We start from the raw sequence: 23,839 nt of genomic DNA on the forward strand, positions 1-23,839 counted from the left end.
CTTCCATCCCCTATTCCCAATTCCTCCGCCTCCGCCGCATCTGCTCCCACGATAAGACATTCCACTCCCACACATCCCAGATGTCCAAGTTCTTTAAGGACCGCAACTTTCCCCCCACGGTGATTGAGAACGCCCTTGACCGCGTCTCCCGCATTTCCCGCGACACATCCCTCACACCCCGCCCCCGCCACAACCGCCCCAAGAGGATCCCCCTCGTTCTCACACACCACCCTACCAACCTCCGGATACAACGCATTATCCTCCAACACTTCCGCCATTTACAATCCGACCCCACCACCCAAGACATTTTTCCATCCCCTCCCCTGTCTGCTTTCCGGAGAGACCACTCTCTCAGTGACTCCCTTGTTCGCTCCACACTGCCCTCCAACCCCACCACACCCGGCACCTTCCCCTGCAACCGCAGGAAATGCTACACTTGTCCCCACACCTCCTCCCTCACCCCCATCCCAGGCCCCAAGATGACATTCCACATTAAGCAGAGGTTCACCTGCACATCTGCCAATGTGGTATACTGCATCCACTGTACCCGGTGCGGCTTTCTCTACATTGGGGAAACCAAGCGGAGGCTTGGGGACCGCTTTGCAGAACACCTCCGCTCAGTTCGCAACAAACAACTGCACCTCCCAGTCGCAAACCATTTCCACTCCCCCTCCCATTCTCTTGATGACATGTCCATCATGGGCCTCCTGCACTGCCACAATGATGCCACCCGAAGGTTGCAGGAACAGCAACTCATATTCCGCCTGGGAACCCTGCAGCCATATGGTATCAATGTGGACTTCACCAGTTTCAAAATCTCCCCTTCCCCCACTGCATCCCTAAACCAGCCCAGTTCATCCCCTCCCCCCACTGCACCACACAACCAGCCCAGCTCTTCCCCCCCCACCCACTGCATCCCAAAACCAGTCCAACCTGTCTCTGCCTCCCTAACCGGTTCTTCCTCTCACCCATCCCTTCCTCCCACCCCAAGCCGCACCCCCAGCTACCTACTAACCTCATCCCACCTCCTTGACCTGTCCGTCTTCCCTGGACTGACCTATCCCCTCCCTACCTCCCCACCTACACCCTCTCCACCTATCTTCTTTACTCTCCATCTCCGGTCCGCCTCCCCCTCTCTCCCTATTTATTCCAGTTCCCTCCCCCCATCCCCCTCTCTGATGAAGGGTCTAGGCCTGAAACGTCAGCTTTTGTGCTCCTGAGATGCTGCTTGGCCTGCTGTGTTCATCCAGCCTCACATTTTATTAACTCTAAATCAACATGTTTTGTAGTAACATTTGCTATCATTTAAGACCTGTTGTTGAAACTTCATAAAATGACTGAAGAACGAACGAAAGAACGAAAGAACGAAAGAACGAAAGAACGAAAGAACGAGCGAACACAACAGGGAGATGCATGAATGCACAAATGCGCATGTACACCTAGAACTGATCAGAGAGTACATACTGAAGATGTAAAGAGAATTAATACGAGAGGCAAAGAAATGCAAAAGACACAATGACAGAGATAGAATACATTTGTTCCTACCAACAAGGTTTCCGGATAAGAACACAAAAGTACTCATCAGAATCGATCCAACCCAGTATAAACCAATGGTTCTGTAACTCTGCCTGCAAAATATAAAGTATGTTACTCTCATGCAGCGCCATTAATGGTCTAATATAGCACAAGTTAAAACTGCCACTTTCACCAGCTACTCCCTCCACCACCGACGCTTAGTAGCAGTGTGTACCATCTACAAGATGCAGTGCAATAATTTGATAAGGCTCCTTCAACAGCACCTTCCAAACTCACACCCTCTAACAATTAGATGGACAAAGACAGCAGTATTTCCCTCCAAGTCATACACCATCCTGTCTTGGAAGTACATCGCCATTCCTCCACTGTCACAAATCACTATGTATTTTTAATTAGAACGCCTATAGTCACACTGTACTACAATAACTCCGGGAAACTTCTGACTAAGGTCATTTTAATGCAACACGTTTTCTTCAACTTTACTTTTTCATACCCACCCTTTTCTTCATCATCTTATTCCTCAAAGGTGCTAACTGAAGTTGGATATTAATTCCCCCACCTCCTCACCAAAGTGCCCACTTCTTTTTCATATGAAGTTGTCAGGGTGTTATTCAAAGATGGACAATCTCAATTACTCTCAGGGCTGGCTGCTTCGGACAGCAAACTCCCAAACAGACTTTCAAGACAGCTCGAGGGAAATCAGTCAGTCAAATAATAGCTAAGTACTGCGGATGCTGTGAATCTGAGATAAAAACAAAGTACTGGAGGAACTCAGCCGGGCTGGCAGCATCTGTCAGTTGGAAACAGCATTAAAGTTTCAAGCCTTCTTCCACGATAGGGGAGTTCAAAGCTAGAGGGTATGGGTTTAAGGCGAAAGGGGAAAGATTTAAAGCAAACATAAGGGGCAACTTTTACATGCAGAGGGTGGTGCATGTATGGTAAAAGTGGAAGTGGTGGAGGCTGGTACAAATACAACATTTAAAAAGGCATCTGGATGGATATACAAATAGGAAGAGCTTAGAGGGTTATGGGCCAAATGCTGGTAAATGGGAGTAGATTAATTGGGTGAGTTGGACTGAAGGGTCTGTTTTCATTCTGTATAACTCTATGACTGTTTGGCCCTAATTAAATAGGAGGTTTCCTTGGAGTTATTGGATTTGAAACATTAGTTCTGTTTCTCTATCCACAGACGTTGCCAGAGCGACTGAGTTTCTCCAGCACTTTCAGTTTTTGGTAGAGGGAAATCAGCATTGGTTTGATTATTGCTAAGGAGAATAACATATCTCCCTTATCACCATCACTGTGCAGAGAAGATCAAGTAGGGACCTCCACTTCATTACCTTGCTAAGCAGTAGTTATACCACTGCTTAGTATTGTGGACAGAAGAGGCTGTCAGAGAACAAGATTATACATGGAATTTACATCACCAAAGGCTTTTCAAAAACCGTCTAATCAAACTTAAAACTTTCTAAGCTTTTATGAGGCACATTCCCTTAGAATTAGACAGCAAGAGCCTTTGATCGAGTATTTTTGCAGGACCGGTGACTCAATAAATTCATCAGCGCATTGAATAGGTGCATTGCAGGCAGTTAATAGATTTTCACTGTGATGAATGCAATGTCAAACATTACAACAAATCAGGTCAAACTGTAAACAAAGTCTGCTCTATATTCCATGTTACATCACTGGAGAATATGTAGACAGTTTCCAACAAAAACCTATTACTGAACCAGGAGACGTGCATTAATTGTTAGAAGCCTGCATGCTAATTATATCCTTTGAAGGTCAGTTCCCATTAATTCAGAGTTTAGTTTATAATCAGACTGCAGAAAGGTTTAGATTTTAAGAATTGGGAACAATTGGCTAATGTTATACTTAAAGATATGACCTGCTTCCACCACCACCTCTAGCACTGCATTCCAGGCACTCACCACCTTTCACGTGAAAAACATACCTCACACATCTCTTTTGCAATTCCCCCCTCGTGCCTTGAACCTACGTTCCCTAATAATTGAACACTCCACTCTGGAAAAAAACCTCATACTTTCCACTCTGTCCATGCCAATCACAATCTTGTAAACTTCTATTAGGTTGCCCCTCAACCTCCTGCATTCCAGTGGAAACAAACCCAGTCTGTACAACTTTTCTTCATAGCTAAAATCCCCCATACCAGGCAACATCTGGTAAACCTTTTCTGTCCCCTCTCCAAAGCATCTACATCCTTCTGGTAGTGTGATGACCAGAACTGTACACAATATTCCAAGTGTAGCCTAGTAAAGTTCTCTAAAGCTGCAGCATAACTCGTCTATCCTTATACTCAATGTCCCTTCCAATGATTGCAAGCATGCCATAGGCCTTTTTCATTACCTTATCTACCTGTGCTGCCACCTTAAGTAATCTGTCAACATGCACACCCAGATCCCTCTGCATATCAATACTCCTAAAGGTTCTTCCATTCACTGTATAATTTCGACCTGCACTTGACCATCCAAAATGCATCATCTCACATTTGCTCTTCCTTTTCTGCTCCACAACTATTTGTTCATTATCTTACAAATTGTTTATCCTCTCTATTATTAAATTCAGACCAATCATCTTAATTATCTCTAATCCTCAGAAATGTAAAGCAATAGATTTCCTTGAGCAACACCTCCCCACCCCTATAACCCTTCCTTCCTCCTCTATCATTCTGAACTCTCATTAACCCTGGCTTAATCATCACTACTTCATAATTTCTACTTGTTGAAAATTTAGTGATTTTCTACATTGGCTATTTACTTGTTAATGAAGGTACTCTGTTTATTTTCAAGAACTGAATATTTCCTTCTCAAAACATGAGTGGTTGTGTAATCAGGATGAAACTGGGTTGGTGCAAATTCAATGTATTAAAATCAACTTGATTTTCTACAAAGCTAACTGTTTAAATGAGATTTTCTGTCAATTTTTCTCTTTCTAACTTTGCCTATTGACTTCCTCCTAGGAGGGATCCCCATGAAACTAAGTTATTTTCCAGTGTTACCTCTAGCATACAAGTTATTCTTTGTTATCCAGCTATTTGGCTAGCTGGAACATCATAGCTGAACATATACCTTACACAGACCTCTTGCAGCATCTCTGGATAATAAGAGTTCTGACCTTTATTAGATTTTCTTATCCTTATCCATGGGTCCTGGTCAGTTGTCGTACACTTATGGGTGAAAATTTTACCAACTATTTGATTTAGGCTAATTTAGCACTGATTAATACATTAAACCTTTAAGCTCAAAATGACCATCTATTGATACATTGAGGTAGATGGTTTTCTGCTGCATTCTGCCTTTTTTTAAATTCCTACATAGTGTGGGAAATATTGGACATTACTACCTTTGTGAGAAATGTTATGTAGAATGATAATATTTTGGTCAATTCAACACTTCAAAATTGTACAAATGAGCAATGAGAAATAAGTTCGGGCTCTGGAAATAGTTGAACAAGTCTTTGTCCTTGATGGTGAGAGAAACAGCTTTGTTTATTCAAACAATTTTGCAATTCAATAAGGATGTTTCAACACAACGTTCCAAAGTGGTCTCTGGTATTCTAAAACCAAGGCTAAATGCAAACTTCTCATCATGTTGCCGAAGAAGGAAAAAGAACGAAAATAGATGAGGCTGTGTTATTGATAAATCCTTGCAAGTGTCTCCAACTTTGAATATTTTCAGTTATATCATAAATTAATCTGTGCATCATTTGAAAGGTTTCAACATTCAAATAATTTACTGTTTTATTCTTCCTCCCTTGTTTACATTTCAAAATTAAAAAGAAGAGTCTTTTATTCTGTCTAAGAAAACATTGCTTTCAGTTTTAAATATAACAGGAGAAAATAAAGAAAGAGACAGCATTTGGTAGATCACTAAACTAGTGTATTCATTTGCCATAGATTAAATAGTGAGAATACTTACCAATCCAGTACCCTTCCCACACATTGAGGGCAACATGCTATCTGATGGGAATGTGGATATTGAGCCTTTTCTTTGTCTGTGGTGCAAAGTATTTTTTTCAATGCCAGTTTGATAGCATTAACTGATTCACTCCACTCAATCCCATCTGAATGATATGAATGTAACATACAAGGTGAAGGAGAATAATTATAATCTAACTCAGAGCAGACACAACTTTGGAGAGGTTGCCACTTAGTGCCCATTCTCATGAACTTGGATCGGACACAATGTGCAGTGTGTTGAAAGCATTGAGAGCATTGTGTGTAAATGTTTAAGATGTCTTGTGCACTGACTGAATGAGATTTTAACTCATTCACCTGGGCAGTTAAAACTGAGGACCTTTTTCATGTTTAGTTTCGATAACATGCCAAGAACCCAAACAGATTATCGCTTCACGGGCAATGTGTGATGATACTCTTGGCTTTAAGAGATGTGTTTTGTTCTGGTTTGTTTTAGAGGGAGATTGAGGAGGGCAGATGCAGAGCAGTCCATGAGAAGGTAAAGAACTTGTGAGGCCCCAGGGATTTTTTTTTTAAAGTTGAAACAATACAAGCAGCCTGAGTGGGTGTAGTCAAGTTATCATAGATCCAGGATTTTTAGTTAACTTTCAGCATTTGTTGCTGGGATGTCAGCAGGGTTAGGAGGCAGTGGATCTTTCCTGGCTGCCAAGCTGTTTCTCTCTGAATTGTCTTTTGATGTTCTTTCCTCCTGGATTGGAGAACTGCATGTGAGACAAATCGGTTTTAGGAATTTGCCTTTTTGTCAACGGTGCATTTATACGATGTTACTGTATTGGAACAGTTAATTAATAATAGTTACTGTATCTACTATTCCATTACACTTTCCAATTAAGTTAAGCTAATGCAAGTTCTTCTTTCTTTTGTTGTATTTTAACTATAGTGTTTGAATAAATTGTGTTTTGCTTAAGGTCAAGTAGTTTGAGCAATCGAATTGCACGTGGAACACAGCACCAGATATTGACATTTAAAATAAGAAAAAAAAAAGTTAGGGTCTAGACTACCTTCTTAATATATTTTGAGGGGTTCAGGTCTCGTTCATAATAAATGCTACACAGATGGGCACTGACAATCATGCTCATTTTAAGGCAGATATTGGCTTTGAAACTTACTCCCAGGCGATAGCTGCTACCATCAGGAGATACATTAAGTAATGTGCTGAACCATCCCAGTAGCAAATCATATGTCCATGGCCTGTGCTCAGGTATGGTTCACCCTGCATCATGAAAACAGCAAACATTTTATTTGCAGGAATCAAACAACAGTTAGCATCAGAGAATCTGACATTTTTTACTTGGTTAAATGCTTTAACATTCATGACACTTAATAAATTCAAGAAAAGATCGTAACTCCCAGCCTTTACTGTGCTGTCAAATTTTAAGCTAATTAACCTACCAATTACACAGCGAGTGTTTGAAAGCCATTGTCAGAATTCAATATATATTCCTATTAAATAAACATTTCCAGTCCTGAATCAAAGTGTAAATAAATCTGATGAAAGGAAATTGGACAAGTTAAAAATTGATCTACACAACCATCACCAAGGTCACTGGTAATTTCATCGTACCATGCATTAGTTGCATTAAGATCTTCTATCAATGTTGCATTGGTAGCACAGTGGCTCAGTGGTTAGCATTGCTGCCTCAGTACTAGGGACTTGGGTTCAATTCCAGTCTTGGATGATTGTCTGAGTGGACATTCTCCCCGTGCCTGTGTGGGTTTCCTCCAGGTGCTCTGGTTTCCTCCCGCAGTCCAAAGATGTGTAGGCTAGGTGGATTGGCCATGGCGTTACAGAGACAGGGTAGGGGGGAGGTGGATCTGGGTGGGATGCTCATCAGAGGGTTGGTTTGGTCTTGATGGGCTGAATGGCCTGCTTCCACACTGTAAGGATTCAATGATTCTTACCATATAAAAAAAACTCTTTATTTCGCCATTCAGTTTCTACAATTATCTCCATAGCACAATTGCAAAAGTAAATCAGGTTGCAAAATTGGAGTTAAGAACACAGGAACAGGAATAGAGCATTTAGCCCCTAAAGTCTACTCTGCCTTCCAACAACAGTAATGCCCAGCCTGTACCCTATATCCAGACACCTGCCTTTTACATTAATGATCTCTTAATACCTTCATGCCTTTGGGTAATTTAAACCTGTTGATCTTAGATGGAAAACAATTGATTTTCCATCAGTATTGGAATTGTGAAAAAAAAGAGTTCCAAAGTCTAACATAAAGTGTGAAGCTGGATGAACACAGCAGGCCAAGCAGCATCTCAGGAGCACAAAAGCTGACGTTTCGGGCCTAGACCATTCAGAGAGGGGGATGGGGTGAGGGTTCTGGAATAAATAGGGAGAGAGGGGGAGGCAGACCGAAGATGGAGAGAAAAGATGATAGGTGGAGAGGAAAGTATAGGTGGGGAGGTAGGGAAGGGATAGGTCAGTCTGGGGAGGATGGACAGGTCAAGGGGGCAGGATGAGGTAAGTAGATAGGAAATGGAGGTGCAGCCTGAGGTGGGAGGAGGGGATAGGTGGGAGGAGGGGATAGGGAGAGGAAGAACAGGTTAGGCAGGCAGGGACGAGCTGCGCTGGTTTTGGGATGCAGTGGGGGGGGGGGAAGAGGGGAGATTTTGAAGCTGGTGAAATCCACATTGATGCCATTAGGCTGCAGGGTTCCCAAGCGGAATATGAGTTGCTGTTCCTGCAACCTACGGGTGGCATCATTATGGCACTGCAGGAGGCCCAGGATGGACATGTCGTCTAAGGAATGGGAGGGGGAGTTGAAATGGTTCGCGACTGGGAGGTGTGCAGAAGTGCTACCCGCACTGGATATAGCAAAGCCGTCCACAACAAACAGAATGGGAGGGAAATCCAGAGCAATTCGTTCAGAATATCTGTATTGGATTCCCAATGTTAGGTAAACTGTCCCAGTTAAACTAAACTGGGGTGGAAAGTTTACATTAATGGTCTCTAAATACCTTTCTTCTAAATTGCAAACCAATTTATTCAGTCTGTCATCACAGGACAAGTGTCTCATCTCAGGGACCAATTGAGTGAACCTTTGCTGTAACGCCTTCAATGCACAGATATTGTTTATTAAAATGGAGATAAAAATAACCCACATTATTTGAGGTGGGTGGAGCATCGAACCAGTCAGAACACAATTAAGCTCATTAATGAATCAAGGCTAATTATCCCTGAATTTACTTGTGGCACTTGGATTAAGCAGAACTCAGGTGGCACTGCTGGGTCTTCCGCAGGCTTCCAGCAAAACTCTTTCCTCAATATGTGGTGAGGAGTGTTTCTCTTAGCGTCCAACTGACTGAACCAAAACCAGGAAGAAGGGGGGCCGCTGAAAGCCACATCCTCATCCTTAAACACATCCACCCCACAACTGTGCCAGTCAGCTGTTCCTGAGATCCAGTGTAGATCCTGGTGTGGGGCCTCAGAGTATTACTGGCAGCTTCCACCATTCCCAGTCACATTGTAAACAATGGTAATCGATTGGCCATTGACGATTAATATCAGCAGTGTGTACTGCAAGGATACTTAAGGGATAAAACTCGACAAATCCCAGGACCAGCCTATATTCTAGAGTTCCAAAAGATGTAAGGGCAGAGGTAATGAATGTGCAGTCTATGATTTTCCAAACTTCACTAGATTTCAGAATGGTGCCAGCACATTGGAAGTCAAACGTGACACAGCTGTTCAAGGAAGGAGTGAGAAAACTGGTAACTTCAGGTCAGGAGCCTGACATCAGTCATGGGGAAAATGTTTGAATCAATTTTTATTCTTTTCCTTCTCCAGTGAGAGATGGGCATCGCTGGCTGGCCAGCATTTATTGCCCATTCCTAGTTGCCCTTGAGAAGGTAGTAGTGAGCTGCTTCCTTGAACAGCTGCAGTCAATGTGCTGTACATTGACCCACAATGCTGTTAAGGAAGAAATTCCAGGATTTTAACTGAGTGATAGCAAAGGAGCAGCGATATATTTCCTAATCAGAATGGCTTGGGGAGGAACTTGCAGACAATGGTGTTCCTGTGTATCTGCTTTCCTTGTCCTTCTAGATGATTGTGATCATGGGTTTGAAAGTTGCTGTCTGAGGAGTCTTGGTGAATTTCTGCAGTGCGTCTTATAGAGGGTACTCAGTGCTACTACTGAACAGCGGCAGTGGAAGGATTGGGATGTGGATGTGGTGCCAATCAAAGGAGCTGCTTTGTCCTGATGGTGTCAAGCTTCTTGGGTGTTGTTGGGACTGCATCCATCCAGGCAAGTGGGGAGTATTCCATCACATTCCTGACATGTGCCCTGTAGGTGGCAGGCAGGCTTCATGGAGTCAGGAGGTGAGTTACTCGCTGCATTATTCCTAGTCTCTAACCTCTATTATTAAGGAAGTCTTCTATTGTATTTTATTGGATGGGGATTGGAGTAGAAGAATAGAGATGCCCTTGCTACAATTGTACAGGGCTTTGAGAGACAACACCTCAAATAATGTGGGTTATTTTTATCTCCATTTTAATAAACAATATCTGTGCATTGAGGGCAATACAGCAAAGGTTCACCCAATTGGTCCCTGAGATGAGACAGTTGTCCTGTGATGGCAGACTGCAATTTAGAAGAAAAATGATCTCATTGTAACAATCAAGATTATGAAGGGGTATGACAAGAACTGTTTCCCATGGGGGGAAAATCTAGAATAAGGAAGCATAGTTTCTGAATAAGAGGCTGATCATTTAGGATTGAGTAATTTCTTCACCCTAATTGCTGTGATTATTTTGGAATTTTTTAACCCTGCATAGATTACAAAAAAACGTGAAGCTAGCACAACCTTTGACCATTCAGAAAATCAGCAGATCTGGGGAAGTAGTGACCAGAAAAGCATAAAATTCAGGAGCAAAAGTTAGCTATTTGCCCCATCAAGTCTTGTGGGACATGGGCGTCACTGGCTGGCCAGCATCTATTGCCCATTCCTAGTTGCCATTCAATGAGATCATGGTTGATCTGATGATCCACAGCTACACTTTCCTGTCCTTGTTCCATAACCTTTGATTCCCTTCCTGATTAAAAATCTGTCTATATCAGCCTTGAATAATGACCCAGCCCCAACAGCCTTCTGCAGTAAAGAATTCCATAGATTCACAAGCCTACGTGAGGAAAAAATATTCTTTTCTGTCTTAATTGGGAGACCTCTTATTCCAAGATGGTGTCCTCTGGTTCTAGGCTCTCCCACAATTGGAAACAGAATTTCCACATCTGCCCTGACAAGCCCTCTTAGAATTTTATATGTTTCAATAAGGTTGCCTCTTATTCTTCCAAATTCCAATGAGTTCAGGCCCAACCTACTCATTCCTCATAACATGATCTCTTCACACATGGAATCAGCCCAGTGAAACTCTGTAGACTGCCTCCAGTACCATATATCTTTCATTAGATAAGGGGAACAAAACTGTTTACTCAATTCATGGAATGGTCTGACTAGTGTTTTGCATAATTTCAGTAAGACCTCTCTATTTTTATACTCCATTATATTTCCATCGGGTCAATTAGGTAAGATCACATGGGTGAGACAAAAAGCCTCTGCATTTGTTCTGGTCAATACATTGTAGGAAAGAAGTGAATGCACTAGACAGGCCACAGAGGAGACTGACCAGGACAGTGCTTGAGCTGAAGGGTCTGAGAAATGAGGGAAGATTGGTCAGCCTAGAGTTGTTTTCCTCAGAGCAAAGGGTGAAAGTAGACTTGATAGAGATGTATGAGATTATGAGAGGCATGGATATAATGGTTGAGAAGGCACTTCATTCATTGTTGGCTCAAAGGCTAGAGGGCATAGACTTAAGGTAAGAGGCAGGCCAGGAGAAGAGTTGAGAAGATTTTCGGTTCATTCAGAAGGCGTTGGAAGCTGGAACTCACTGCCTGATAGACTGGTTGATTCAGAAACTCTCATAATATTCAAGTAATATTTAGACACTCAGTTGCATTGCCATAGCCTCCAGGGCTATGGGCTAAAAGCCAGAAATTGGGATCAGTGTCATCAGATCATTATTGACCAGTGCAGACACGATGGACTGAATGGTATCCTTCTCCATTGTAAAGGTCTATAAGTCTATTCCCTTTGAAATAAAGGTCAACAATCTATTTGTCTTCCCTAATTTTTGCTGAATTTCGATGCTACCATTTTGTGATTCATGCACAAGGGATCTCCAACTCCCCGTGCTGCAGCTTCCTTCAGATTTTCCCCACTTAAATAATACTCAGCTCTTCTATTCTTTCTGCCAAAGTGCCTAGCCTAACCTTTGCCACACGTTAACTAGTTGTGGGATAGACACAGTATGCCAAGGACAGCACATCCACAGAACAGTGGCACTGCATCTTCTACATCCACCTACGGGTTCAAAACATTCACTTTCACATTCAAAGGTTAGGCTTGGCTTTCTATAGTGGAATTAAAATTTGCATTCTGGTACAGCAATGTCTCAAATTTAAAATGGACATTCTTGGGTTTGGAGTCCCTCTGTGGTCTTATCACCCTACCTCTAACAACCTCCAACATTACCACCTCTTGTGAATTGCTGTCGCACAATTCCAGTTCTCGAACATCTGTGCTTTTTAATGACAGTAATTTTTTTTTTTCTGTCTAGGCCCTAAGCTGCAGAATTCTCTGACTCTCTCTCCTCCGTAAAAAATAGTGTTCAATGTACCACTGTGTGCTTTTCACCTTACTCTTGAACATGTGACAATAAAGTTTAAATCCAATCAAACCTCACCTAATGTTTCCTAATGTGGCCTGTTACATTGCATTGGATGTTGTTTCTGTGAAGCACCGTGAGGAGTGGTGCTATACCCAAGGACGCTACGTAAAAGCAAGCTGTTGTCGTAGATGGGGCTGAATGTCTAGTGGTAATTTCATGAGGCTGGTTTGCCCCAAACCCCCACCCTCCACTTTTTTTGGAAGGTGGCATTCTAGAAACAGACATGATAAATTGCGGCCTGTTGAACATCTATGCTTATCACCCTCAATTCACAAAAACTTAAAATATGTTAGCAGTGATGAAAAGATCCTAATCTATTTCTTGTGGAGAAGGTTGGAAAAACAAACTTCACCCATTCATTTAAAGCTTTATTTTTTTAAATCTGATTGTTTTTGATCCAGTTTTCCAAGGCTACCTTTTAAACAGTTCTGCACACAAAATAAAAGCCACACTGTACTGTTAACCACAAAGGTAAACAAGGCCTGCCTTGGGTTAAACAATGGAAATAGCAGAAAACTGCATTTACACAGCACCTCTAATGTAAACCTAGGTCTCATGTTGTTTCATAAAGTAATTATTAATACAATTATTGAGAAAGTGGCATATTAGGAGATGTGAATTGTGTTCCAGATGGTCAAATGTTTGTTTGAAAGCACACCTTCAGATGTTTAATACAAATGAAAGTTTTTGTTGTCACTATTGCTTTGAGGAGGAGAGGGAGGTGCAGAGATTCAGGGAGGACCTGACAGCTGAAGGCACAGTTGCCAATAATGAGGTGAAGGATGAAGGAAAGTTTGCACAGGGGACAAAGTGAGAACTAATGAGAGCTCTGGGAAAGATGTGCTGGTGGAAAATTTATTTATTTACTCATTCACAGATGTGGGCATCACTGACCATACCAGTATTTATTGCCCACTCCTAATTTCCAAGAGGCATCTTGCTCTGGACCTTTTAAAGGATGGCAGTTTCCTTGCCTAAATGGCGTTAGTGAACCCGATGAGTTTTTTCCAGCAATTGACAATGGTATTCATGGTCGTCATAGACTCTTAATTCCAGATTTTGTATTGAATTCAAATTCGAACCCAAGTCCCCAAAACGTTAGTGATAATGGGAACTGTAGATGCTGGAGAATCCAAGATAACAAAGTGTGAAGCTGGATGAACACAGCAGGCCCAGCAGCATCTCAGGAGCACAAAAGCTGACGTTTCGGGCCTAGACCCTTCATCAGAAATGGGGGATGGGCTGAGGGTTCTGGAATAAATAGGGAGAGAGGGGGAGGCGGACCGAAGATGGAGGGTAAAGAAGATAGGTGGAGGACAGTATAGGTGGGGAGGTAGGGAGGGGATAGGTCAGTCCAGGGAAGATGGACAGGTCAAGGAGGTGGGATTAGGTTAGTAAGTAGGAAATGGAGGTGCGGCTTGGGGTGGGAGGAAGGGATGGGTGAGAGGAAGAACAGGTTAGGGAGGCAGAGACAGGCTGGGCTGGTTTTGGGATGCAGTGGGGGAAGGGGACGAACTGGGCTGGTTTTAGGATGCAGTGGGGAAAGGGGAGATTTTGAAGCTGGGGAAGTCCACATTGATACCATTGGGCTGCAGGGTTCCCAAGCGGAATATGAGCTGCTGTTCCTGCAACCTTCGGGTGGCATCATTGTGGCACTGCAGGAGGCCCATGATGGACGTGTCATCTAAATAATGGGAGGGGGGAGTTGAAATGGTTCATGACTGGGAGGTGCAGTTGTTTATTGCAAACCGAGCGGAGGTGTTCTATAAAGCGGTCCCCAAGCCTCCGCTTGGTTTCCCCAATGTAGAGGTAGCCACACCGGGTACAATGGATACAGTATACCACATTGGCAGATGTGCAGGTGAACCTCTGCTTAATATGGAACGTCATCTTGGGGCCTGGGATAGGGGTGAGGGAGGAGGTGTGGGGGCAAGTGTAGCATTTCCTACAGTTGCAGAGGAAGTGCCGGGTGTGGTGGGGTTGGAGGGCAGTATGGAGCGAACAAGGGAGTCACGGAGAGAGTGGTCTCTCCGGAAAGCAGACAAGGGTGGGGATGGAAAATGTCTTGGGTGGTGGGGTTGGATTGTAGATGGCAGAAGTGTTGGAGGATGATGCGTTGTATCCGGAGGTTGGTGGGGTGGTGTGTGAGAACGAGGGGGATCCTCTTTGGGTGGTTGTGGCGGGGGCGGGATGTGAGGGATGTGTTGCGGGAAATGCGGGAGACGTGGTCAAGGGCGTTCTCGACCACTGTGGGGGGAAAGTTGCGGTCCTTGAAGAACTTGGACATCTGGGATGTGCAGGAGTGGAATGCCTCATCGTGGGAGCAGATGCAGCGGAGGCGGAGGAATTGGGAATAGGAGATGGAATTTTTGCAGGAGGGTGGGCGGGGGGAGGTGTATTCTAGATAGCTGTGGGAGTTGGTGGGCTTGAAATGGACATCAGTTACAAGCTGGTTGCCTGAGATGGAGACTGAGAGGTCCAGGAAGGTGAGGGATGTGCTGGAGATGGCCCAGGTGAACTGAAGGTTGGGGTGGAAGGTGTTGGTGAAGTGGATGAACTGTTCGAGCTCCTCTGGGGAGCAAAACATTACCTGGGTTTCTAGATTGATAGTTTAGCCATAATACCACTAGGCCATTACCTCCCCTACAGAAGGGTGTTACAGGGTTAGGGAGGGGTGAGTCCTTCAGGATTTACACAAGAATAAATTCAAGATGTAGGATCTGGAGCCATTGTAACTGTGTAAACACAAAAGATGAATGCGACTTGAGCAGTCTTGAATTTTGACTTGAATTTTGCATGGAGGTGTACCTCACAACACAACATCAAATTGTGGGCAATCCTACCATCCCTTGGATAGACCATCCTACAATGACTAAATGGCTGCAGTATTGCTAAATGAGAAATCACCTCCATCTGGGAGGGAGTCCCACCTCCCAGAGATGCCGGCCAATCACATGGTTGGCAGCTTTCAAGTCACAGGAGTGCCACCAGGAGCACTGGCCAAAGCTGGGACTACATGCCGTCCACAAAAGAGAGCTGCAATGGATCTAGGGAGCCAGGAAAGTCTAGGTATTCAGTGAGGCCAGCCTGGCAGGATCCAGCGAGAGGTGTGGAGGGGTGCCCAAATTCAGATGCGGAGAACAGCGGATAGTAGGGGAAATCACACGAAGGAAGTGGAGTAATGTGGAAGTTCAATCTTCAGTACTTGAAGTTGAAAGCCAACTAGCTAGTCAAAATGGGACAGGATAAAGGATTTCAATTAACATCCAAAGTCAAGAATCTCAAAAATCAATTGTTCCACTAATGACCCAGTGACTGAACCAGATATTTTTAACTTTTACTTTTCTTGGACTCACTTCTTACTTTCTTATTTCTGACTTTCTCACTTCTTATTTCTAATATGTATGTTCTGTTCCAATTTCTACTCACATTTAGTAATTATTAAACTTTTTTTATTTCAAAAAAGCCTGGTTAAAGTGGTTCTTCTAGAAAGAAATTCATTCGGTTTGACAGAAAATTGTCTGTTTGTAAATTTAATCTTGTTGTGACCAAAGAGGAAGATGAATAAAGAATTAGAATCAACTCATTCCTCCTTACTCATGAACTAGACAATTTGGGGTATCCCTTCTGGAACTGTAACCACTGGGGAGTCTTGGCTAGTCTGTATTCAGGGAGGAAAGTGCAAGATGATGAGGGTTCCAGGAGCTGACATCACAAAGCTAACAGAGATTATACAGTCAGGAAGACTTGGGATCATTGCGGCAGGAAGAGGCCTTAACGTGGCTGGAATTGCATCTCAAGGGCAGGCAGACGGCCTGATGTCTCCCCAACCAATGGTAAAGTACCAGTGGAGTCAGGTAGCCAATGGGCAGTCACCATGACACGGCCAACCCGCCTCCAGGCCATTATTAAAGGTGTCATAAAATTGCCCCCTTGCTGTGGGACAGACAGCAGGGCTTTTAATGAGTTTCTCAAGAGTGAAAGATGGAAGTCTGCCCTAAATTATGTTGGTCTAACTAAGTATGGAGACAACAAAAGGAACAACAACTTGTAGGAACAGCAGAAATGTAAACATATAAAAATATATACTCTGCAACAAAAAACAATTTCACAAACACAAACTCTTAAAGATTTCGCTTTCTTTCCATTTTCCGTTTCATTTATAAAGCTAGCCCGAAAAAAGCAGGTAATAATTCTGAAGTCAATTTATTATTTTCATTACCTATAAACTGTTGGCCCTTAAAAAAGGAAACTGCTTTCAGTCATGCTCTGATTTTAAAGTTGAATAGTGTCCAACATTTCCATCATAGAAATAGATGGCAAACATGACACTGAATTTTCATTCCTACCATCTGAATGAAACCAGAGGGCAACTTGAAAATGTTGATGGGATTAATCACTTCATCAGCTGCTTGAACAGCAAGTAATCTGGTTCAGCTCCAAGAAGAAATCTCCTGACTATAGGCTTTATTTTCTGAAGAATATTTCATAAATTTGGACTTGCAGGTCACATGGTAAAATATTGTTTACTTATTATTATGTATTATTTTACCGCACAGAAGGGGGCTATTAGCCTCAGAGATAATGGGAACTGCAGATGCTGGAGATTCCAAGATAATAAAATGTGAGGCTGGATGAACACAGCAGGCCAAGCAGCATCTCAGGAGCACAAAAGCTGACGTTTCGGGCCTAGACCCTTCATCAGAGAGGGGGATGGGGGGAGGGAACTGGAATAAATAGGGAGAGAGGGGGAGGCGGACCGAAGATGTAGAGTAAAGAAGATAGGTGGAGAGGGTGTAGGTGGGGAGGTAGGGAGGGGATAGGTCAGTCCAGGGAAGACGGACAGGTCAAGGAGGTGGGATGAGGTTAGTAGGTAGCTGGGGGTGCGGCTTGGGGTGGGAGGAAGGGATGGGTGAGAGGAAGAACCGGTTAGGGAGGCAGAGACAGGTTGGACTGGTTTTGGGATGCGGTGGGTGGGTGGGGGGAAGAGCTGGGCTGGTTGTGTGGTGCAGTGGGGGGAGGGGATGCACTGGGCTGGTTTAGGGATGCAGTAGGGGAAGGGGAGATTTTGAAACTGGTGAAGTCCACATTGATACCATATGGCTGCAGGGTTCCCAGGCGGAATATGAGTTGCTGTTCCTGCAACCTTCGGGTGGCATCATTGTGGCAGTGCAGGAGGCCCATGATGGACATGTCATCAAGAGAATGGGAGGGGGAGTGGAAATGGTTTGCGACTGGGAGGTGCAGTTGTTTGTTGCGAACTGAGCGGAGGTGTTCTGCAAAGCGGTCCCCAAGCCTCCGCTTGGTTTCCCCAATGTAGAGGAAGCCGCACCGGGTACAGTGGATGCAGTATACCACATTGGCAGATGTGCAGGTGAACCTCTGCTTAATGTGGAATGTCATCTTGGGGCCTGGGATGGGGGTGAGGGAGGAGGTGTGGGGACAAGTGTAGCATTTCCTGCGGTTGCAGGGGAAGGTGCCGGGTGTGGTGGGGTTGGAGGGCAGTGTGGAGCGAACAAGGGAGTCACGGAGAGAGTGGTCTCTCCGGAAAGCAGACAGGGGAGGGGATGGAAAAATGTCTTGGGTGGTGGGGTCGGATTGTAAATGGCGGAAGTGTCGGAGGATAATGCGTTGTATCCGGAGGTTGGTGGGGTGGTGTGTGAGAACGAGGGGGATCCTCTTGGGGTGGTTGTGGCGGGGGCGGGGTGTGAGGGATGTGTCGCGGGAAATGCGGGAGACGCGGTCAAGGGCGTTCTCAATCACCGTGGGGGGAAAGTTGCGGTCCTTAAAGAACTTGGACATCTGGGATGTGCGGGAGTGGAATGTCTTATCGTGGGAGCAGATGCAGCGGAGGCGGAGGAATTGGGAATAGGGGATGGAATTTTTGCAGGAGGGTGGGTGGGAGGAGGTGTATTCTAGGTAGCTGTGGGAGTCGGTGGGCTTGAAATGGACATCAGTTACAAGCTGGTTGCCTGAGATGGAGACTGAGAGGTCCAGGAAGGTGAGGGATGTGCTGGAGATGGCCCAGGTGAACTGAAGGTTGGGGTGGAAGGTGTTGGTGAAGTGGATGAACTGTTCGAGCTCCTCTGGGGAGCAAGAGGCAGCGCCGATACAGTCATCAATGTACCGGAGGAAGAGGTGGGGTTTGGGGCCTGTGTAGGTGCGGAAGAGGGACTGTTCCACGTAACCTACAAAGAGGCAGGCATAGCTGGGGACCAAGCGGGTGCCCATGGCCACCACGTTAGTCTGTAGGAAGTGGGAGGAGTCAAAAGAGAAGTTGTTGAGTGTGAGGACGAGTTCAGCTAGGCGGATGAGAGTGTCGGTGGAGGGGGCCTGGTCGGGCCTGCGGGACAGGAAGAAGCGGAGGGCCTTGAGGCCATCATGGGCCCCAGCTATGCCTGCCTCTTTGTAGGTTACGTGGAACAGTCCCTCTTCCGCACCTACACAGGCCCCAAACCCCACCTCTTCCTCTGGTACATTGATGACTGTATCGGCGCTGCCTCTTGCTCCCCAGAGGAGCTCGAACAGTTCATCCACTTCACCAACACCTTCCACCCCAACCTTCAGTTCACCTGGGCCATCTCCAGCACATCCCTCACCTTCCTGGACCTCTCAGTCTCCATCTCAGGCAACCAGCTTGTAACTGATGTCCATTTCAAGCCCACCGACTCCCACAGCTACCTAGAATACACCTCCTCCCACCCACCCTCCTGCAAAAATTCCATCCCCTATTCCCAATTCCTCCGCCTCCGCCGCATCTGCTCCCACGATAAGACATTCCACTCCCGCACATCCCAGATGTCCAAGTTCTTTAAGGACCGCAACTTTCCCCCCACGGTGATTGAGAACGCCCTTGACCGCGTCTCCCGCATTTCCCGCGACACATCCCTCACACCCCGCCCCCGCCACAACCACCCCAAGAGGATCCCCCTCGTTCTCACACACCACCCCACCAACCTCCGGATACAACGCATTATCCTCCGACACTTCCGCCATTTACAATCCGACCCCACCACCCAAGACATTTTTCCATCCCCTCCCCTGTCTGCTTTCCGGAGAGACCACTCTCTCCGTGACTCCCTTGTTCGCTCCACACTGCCCTCCAACCCCACCACACCCGGCACCTTCCCCTGCAACCGCAGGAAATGCTACACTTGTCCCCACACCTCCTCCCTCACCCCCATCCCAGGCCCCAAGATGACATTCCACATTAAGCAGAGATTCACCTGCACATCTGCCAATGTGGTATACTGCATCCACTGTACCCGGTGCGGCTTCCTCTACATTGGGGAAACCAAGCGGAGGCTTGGGGACCGATTTGCAGAACACCTCCGCTCAGTTCGCAACAAACAACTGCACCTCCCAGTCGCAAACCATTTCCACTCCCCCTCCCATTCTCTTGATGACATGTCCATCATGGGCCTCCTGCACTGCCACAATGATGCCACCCGAAGGTTGCAGGAACAGCAACTCATATTCCGCCTGGGAACCCTGCAGCCATATGGTATCAATGTGGACTTCACCAGTTTCAAAATCTCCCCTTCCCCTACTGCATCCCTAAACCAGCCCAGTGCATCCCCTCCCCCCACTGCACCACACAACCAGCCCAGCTCTTCCCCCCACCCACCCACCGCATCCCAAAACCAGTCCAACCTGTCTCTGCCTCCCTAACCGGTTCTTCCTCTCACCCATCCCTTCCTCCCACCCCAAGCCGCACCCCCAGCTACCTACTAACCTCATCCCACCTCCTTGACCTGTCCGTCTTCCCTGGACTGACCTATCCCCTCCCTACCTCCCCACCTACACCCTCTCCACCTATCTTCTTTACTCTACATCTTCGGTCCGCCTCCCCCTCTCTCCCTATTTATTCCAGTTCCCTCCCCCCATCCCCCTCTCTGATGAAGGGTCTAGGCCCGAAACGTCAGCTTTTGTGCTCCTGAGATGCTGCTTGGCCTGCTGTGTTCATCCAGCCTCACATTTTATTATCCAGGGGGCTATTAGCCGATTGTTTCTGGGCCAGAACTTTGCTAGCACAGTCTTGTGCACACCAAACTGATGGTCGTTCTTCCAGTACTCTGTATTTACTCTGCTTTGAACGTTTATCAAAAATAGACATTCATTAGTGCATAAGAAATTGATTTTCAATTGCAATTGTAGTGAACCTGTTTATAGTAAATGGGTGCTGGCCTTGGGTTTCATGTTTCCTGGGGTCCACCAGAATCACTGAAGAGCACAGCTTTCCCCGTAAACGTTGGACTCAAGCTAGCTGCAACATAATTAAAATATAACTGCCTTCTGTCCACAAAAGAGACCTTTATGCAATTCTCTCCAGCAGGGAAATTAAACATTGAAAGTGAGTGAGGGATAACAATTGGAGAGATCAGTGGAAGAAAGTGGGGAAAGAAGTAATAATAAAATAGAGAGGAGGGAGGGAAGTGAAGGTCTTATATTTAAAAATCCTTATTCCCACATTTAGATCATTTCTTGACCTTGTATAACTGTAATTCCCCCAGTTCTAAGCACCACATCCAAAATTTTCCTCTGACTGCCCTTCTCTCAAACATCGATGGCCTTGAGCAATTGAGAACTCACTATCCAGAATTACTAAACCTCCACCTGTCGCCTCCAAAATCTCTCAAACTTTGACCAAAGCTTGAAAAATAAGGAAGGGTTTCCTCACTCATTACTTCTGCCAAAATATCAAATGCAATCTTTACACACGGGTTTATGATTTCACCAAAAATAACCAAAAGGAAATCTTCACCCAAAGGCCTTCATTGGATAAAGACAATAAATATTATCTCTGCCTAAGCTCAACCAGTAAAGAGAGATATCATTTTCTGGAGACGTCATTGGCTGAAAGCCTGTCATTAGTCTATCGTTCCTGAAAGAATGCAACTTAAGGTGATTTGACCCAATTGATACATTGAATGGAGTATAAATAGGGAATTATACACGGTGAGCATAACTGCAATTTTGCCTTTTCAAACTTCATCGTGCTATCATTGGTCCATAAATAGTAACCCCTAAGAATAAGAGATAACAAGGTCTAGAGCTGGATGAACACAGCAGGCCAAGCAGCATCAGAGGAGCAGGAAAGCTGATGTTTTGGGTCCGGATCCTTCTTCAGGAAAATAAAATTCTGAAGAAGGGTCCAGACCCGAAACATCAGCCTTCCTGCTCCTCTGATGCTGCTTGGCCTGCTGTGTTCATCCAGCTCTACACCTTGTTACCTCAGATTCTCCAGATACAAGATAATGAGAGGCATAGATAGAGTTGATAGCCAGAGACTATTTCCCAGGGCAGAAATGGCTAACACGAGGGGTCATTGTTTTAAGCTGGTTGGAGGAAAGTATAGAGGGGATGTCAGAGGCGCGTTCTTCACAGTGAGTTGAGAGAGCATGGAATGCATTGCCAGCAGCAGTTGTGGAAGCAAGGTCATTGGGGTCATTTAAGAGACTGCTGGACATGCATATGGTCACAGAAATTTGAGGGTGCATACATGAGGATCAATGGTCGGCACAACATCGTGGGCTGAAGGGCCTGTTCTGTGCTGTTCTATGTTCTATGTTCTATGTTCTATGTTCTATGTTCTATGTTCTATGTTCTATGTTCTATGTTCTATGTTCTATGTTCTATCTGCAGTTCCTATTATCCCTAAGAAGATTCTTTGACACAATCCACCAGTTAGGGATGGTTTGTCAATTAAACTGATTTCCTATTTCTCAGGCTCAATTTCACTTTGGGAAATGTTGTTTTCATTTTCAGGCAGGTTGAACCGATGCGCCTTGGAGGTTAGAAGAATGACAGGTGATTGCATTGAAACATCTAAGATGCTGAGGGGGACTTAGCAGGATGGATGCGAGGAGGCTGTTTTCCCTTTTGGGGAAGTCTAAAGCTAGACGAGACAGTTTAAGAATCCCATTTAAACTGAGACAGGGAGACGTTTTTTTCTCTCAGACAATTATTCATCTGTGTTATCCTCTTCCTCAGATAGGAGTGGAGGCCACATGAATACATTCAAGGTGGAGTTAGATTTTTTGATTGATAAGGAAATTAACAGTAAAAAGGGGACACACCGTAAATTGTTGTTAAGGGAACAACTAGATTAGCCATGGTCTTACTGAATAGCAGAGCAAGCTTGAGGCACCAAATGGCTTCATGCTATCACCTCAGTCAAAATTATTCCTAAATCCATCAGCAGGGGACTGACAGTGCCTTTGCCTACCTCTTTCAAGTGAAGTGTCATGAATCCATCAATAAGGCCATCTTGTTCGAGTCCAACAATAAGGTCCACCACACTGGTAAACGCAAAGACGGCATAAACTGCCATGAAGATAACAGCACACAATTAGCAACAAATCCATGTCAGCGTTTTCCCAGAGTGTAATTTCTACAGAATAAGCGGAATGGCATGTGTTTGTTCACAGCGTTATTCAGCAGTACTCACGGTAGAATAAAGGATCCTTTGGTGGTTTCTTTCTCGCCAGAAAATACGCTATTATTGCAACAGAAATCAAGATCAACAATCCAACAAGAAGGATTGTCCAGGGGCTGCCAAAGTAAAAACAAAAGTCACCTAACTTTAAAGAGAAGCTTCATTTTATTTGACACTTTGTTAAAAATTCTTCACATTTACTCCGGTGGAGAATGCAACAACGACATTTAACAACCACGTGCATTGATCGTGTGCTTTTAACACAGTCAGACACCTAAGGAACTTCACAGGAGCGTTAGAAAAAAAAACACATTTGGCACCAAGACATACTGGAAATATTCAGACTAAGCAGGGTCAGTGAGGCAGAGGAGGGGATGATAGCGAGACAGAAATTAGATTTAGGGAGGGAGTTCCAGACCTAGACAGTTGAACAGCTGCCAGTGGAGCGCCCAGTTAAATGAAGGAGTTTAAATACGGCATAACATAAATCAAATAGAATTTACATCATAGAAGCATGCCACTGAGACCAGCTGGACCACTCTGTGGTTATGTCCCACAGGGTTCTACTACCCTTCTTCATCGAACCTATTAGCAAAAGCTACTATTCCTTTCACCCTCACGTTTAACTCACTTTCTTCAAATATATCAATCGTTTTTCTCCCCCTACCATGCAAGCTTCACACTCTAAGCCTTCTTGTTTCAGTCCCATCTCTGATTAATTCATGTTACATTCTGAATAAAGAGAGCTTCACAGTTACCACTATTTTAATAACTGCCACAGCAAGGTTGAATTTAATTCAGACTTGTGCCTCAATGTAATGATCCTCTTGAGAACACTAGCCTTTAAAAAGAAATCCAAATTTCAAATGAGAGCTTGAAAGGGCAAGATGGCAAGATTTCAAGTTTTAAGACTTTTAAGCGATGAAGAAAGAAACCACAGCAACATCGACTAATTATCATTTCAGAAGGCCACTGGTACTCTAAATAACAGAACAGATCCCGACTTAAAGAAAATGTTGAAAAAGTTACTCCCATGGCTATACTTTGTCTCTTAAGTGAGCATTGCATTCTCCTGGAACTAATCCAATGTTATTCCTAGACCTCAATGGCATGTTTTCTTTCTTTTACTTTC

The 23,839-nt window shown here is 44.7% G+C and overlaps 1 protein-coding gene across 2 annotated transcripts in view; it reads right to left on the reverse strand.

Moving 5' to 3' along the window:
* The window catches only part of LOC125467243 (transmembrane 6 superfamily member 1-like), an 87,722-nt gene that overhangs the window by 50,860 nt on the left and 13,023 nt on the right, over positions 1-23,839 (reverse strand). For both annotated transcript variants that reach the window (XM_059639244.1, XM_048562823.2), the window contains exons 2-5: positions 22,720-22,823; positions 22,498-22,595; positions 6,643-6,746; positions 1,546-1,628 (exon numbers count right to left, since the gene is read on the reverse strand). In XM_059639244.1, the coding sequence (XP_059495227.1) occupies positions 1,546-1,628; positions 6,643-6,746; positions 22,498-22,595; positions 22,720-22,823 (389 nt within the window). The remainder of the gene's footprint in view (positions 1-1,545; positions 1,629-6,642; positions 6,747-22,497; positions 22,596-22,719; positions 22,824-23,839) is intronic.

Source organism: Stegostoma tigrinum, chromosome 33 (genome assembly GCF_030684315.1).
Source record: "Stegostoma tigrinum isolate sSteTig4 chromosome 33, sSteTig4.hap1, whole genome shotgun sequence".
Lineage (NCBI taxonomy): Eukaryota > Metazoa > Chordata > Chondrichthyes > Orectolobiformes > Stegostomatidae > Stegostoma > Stegostoma tigrinum.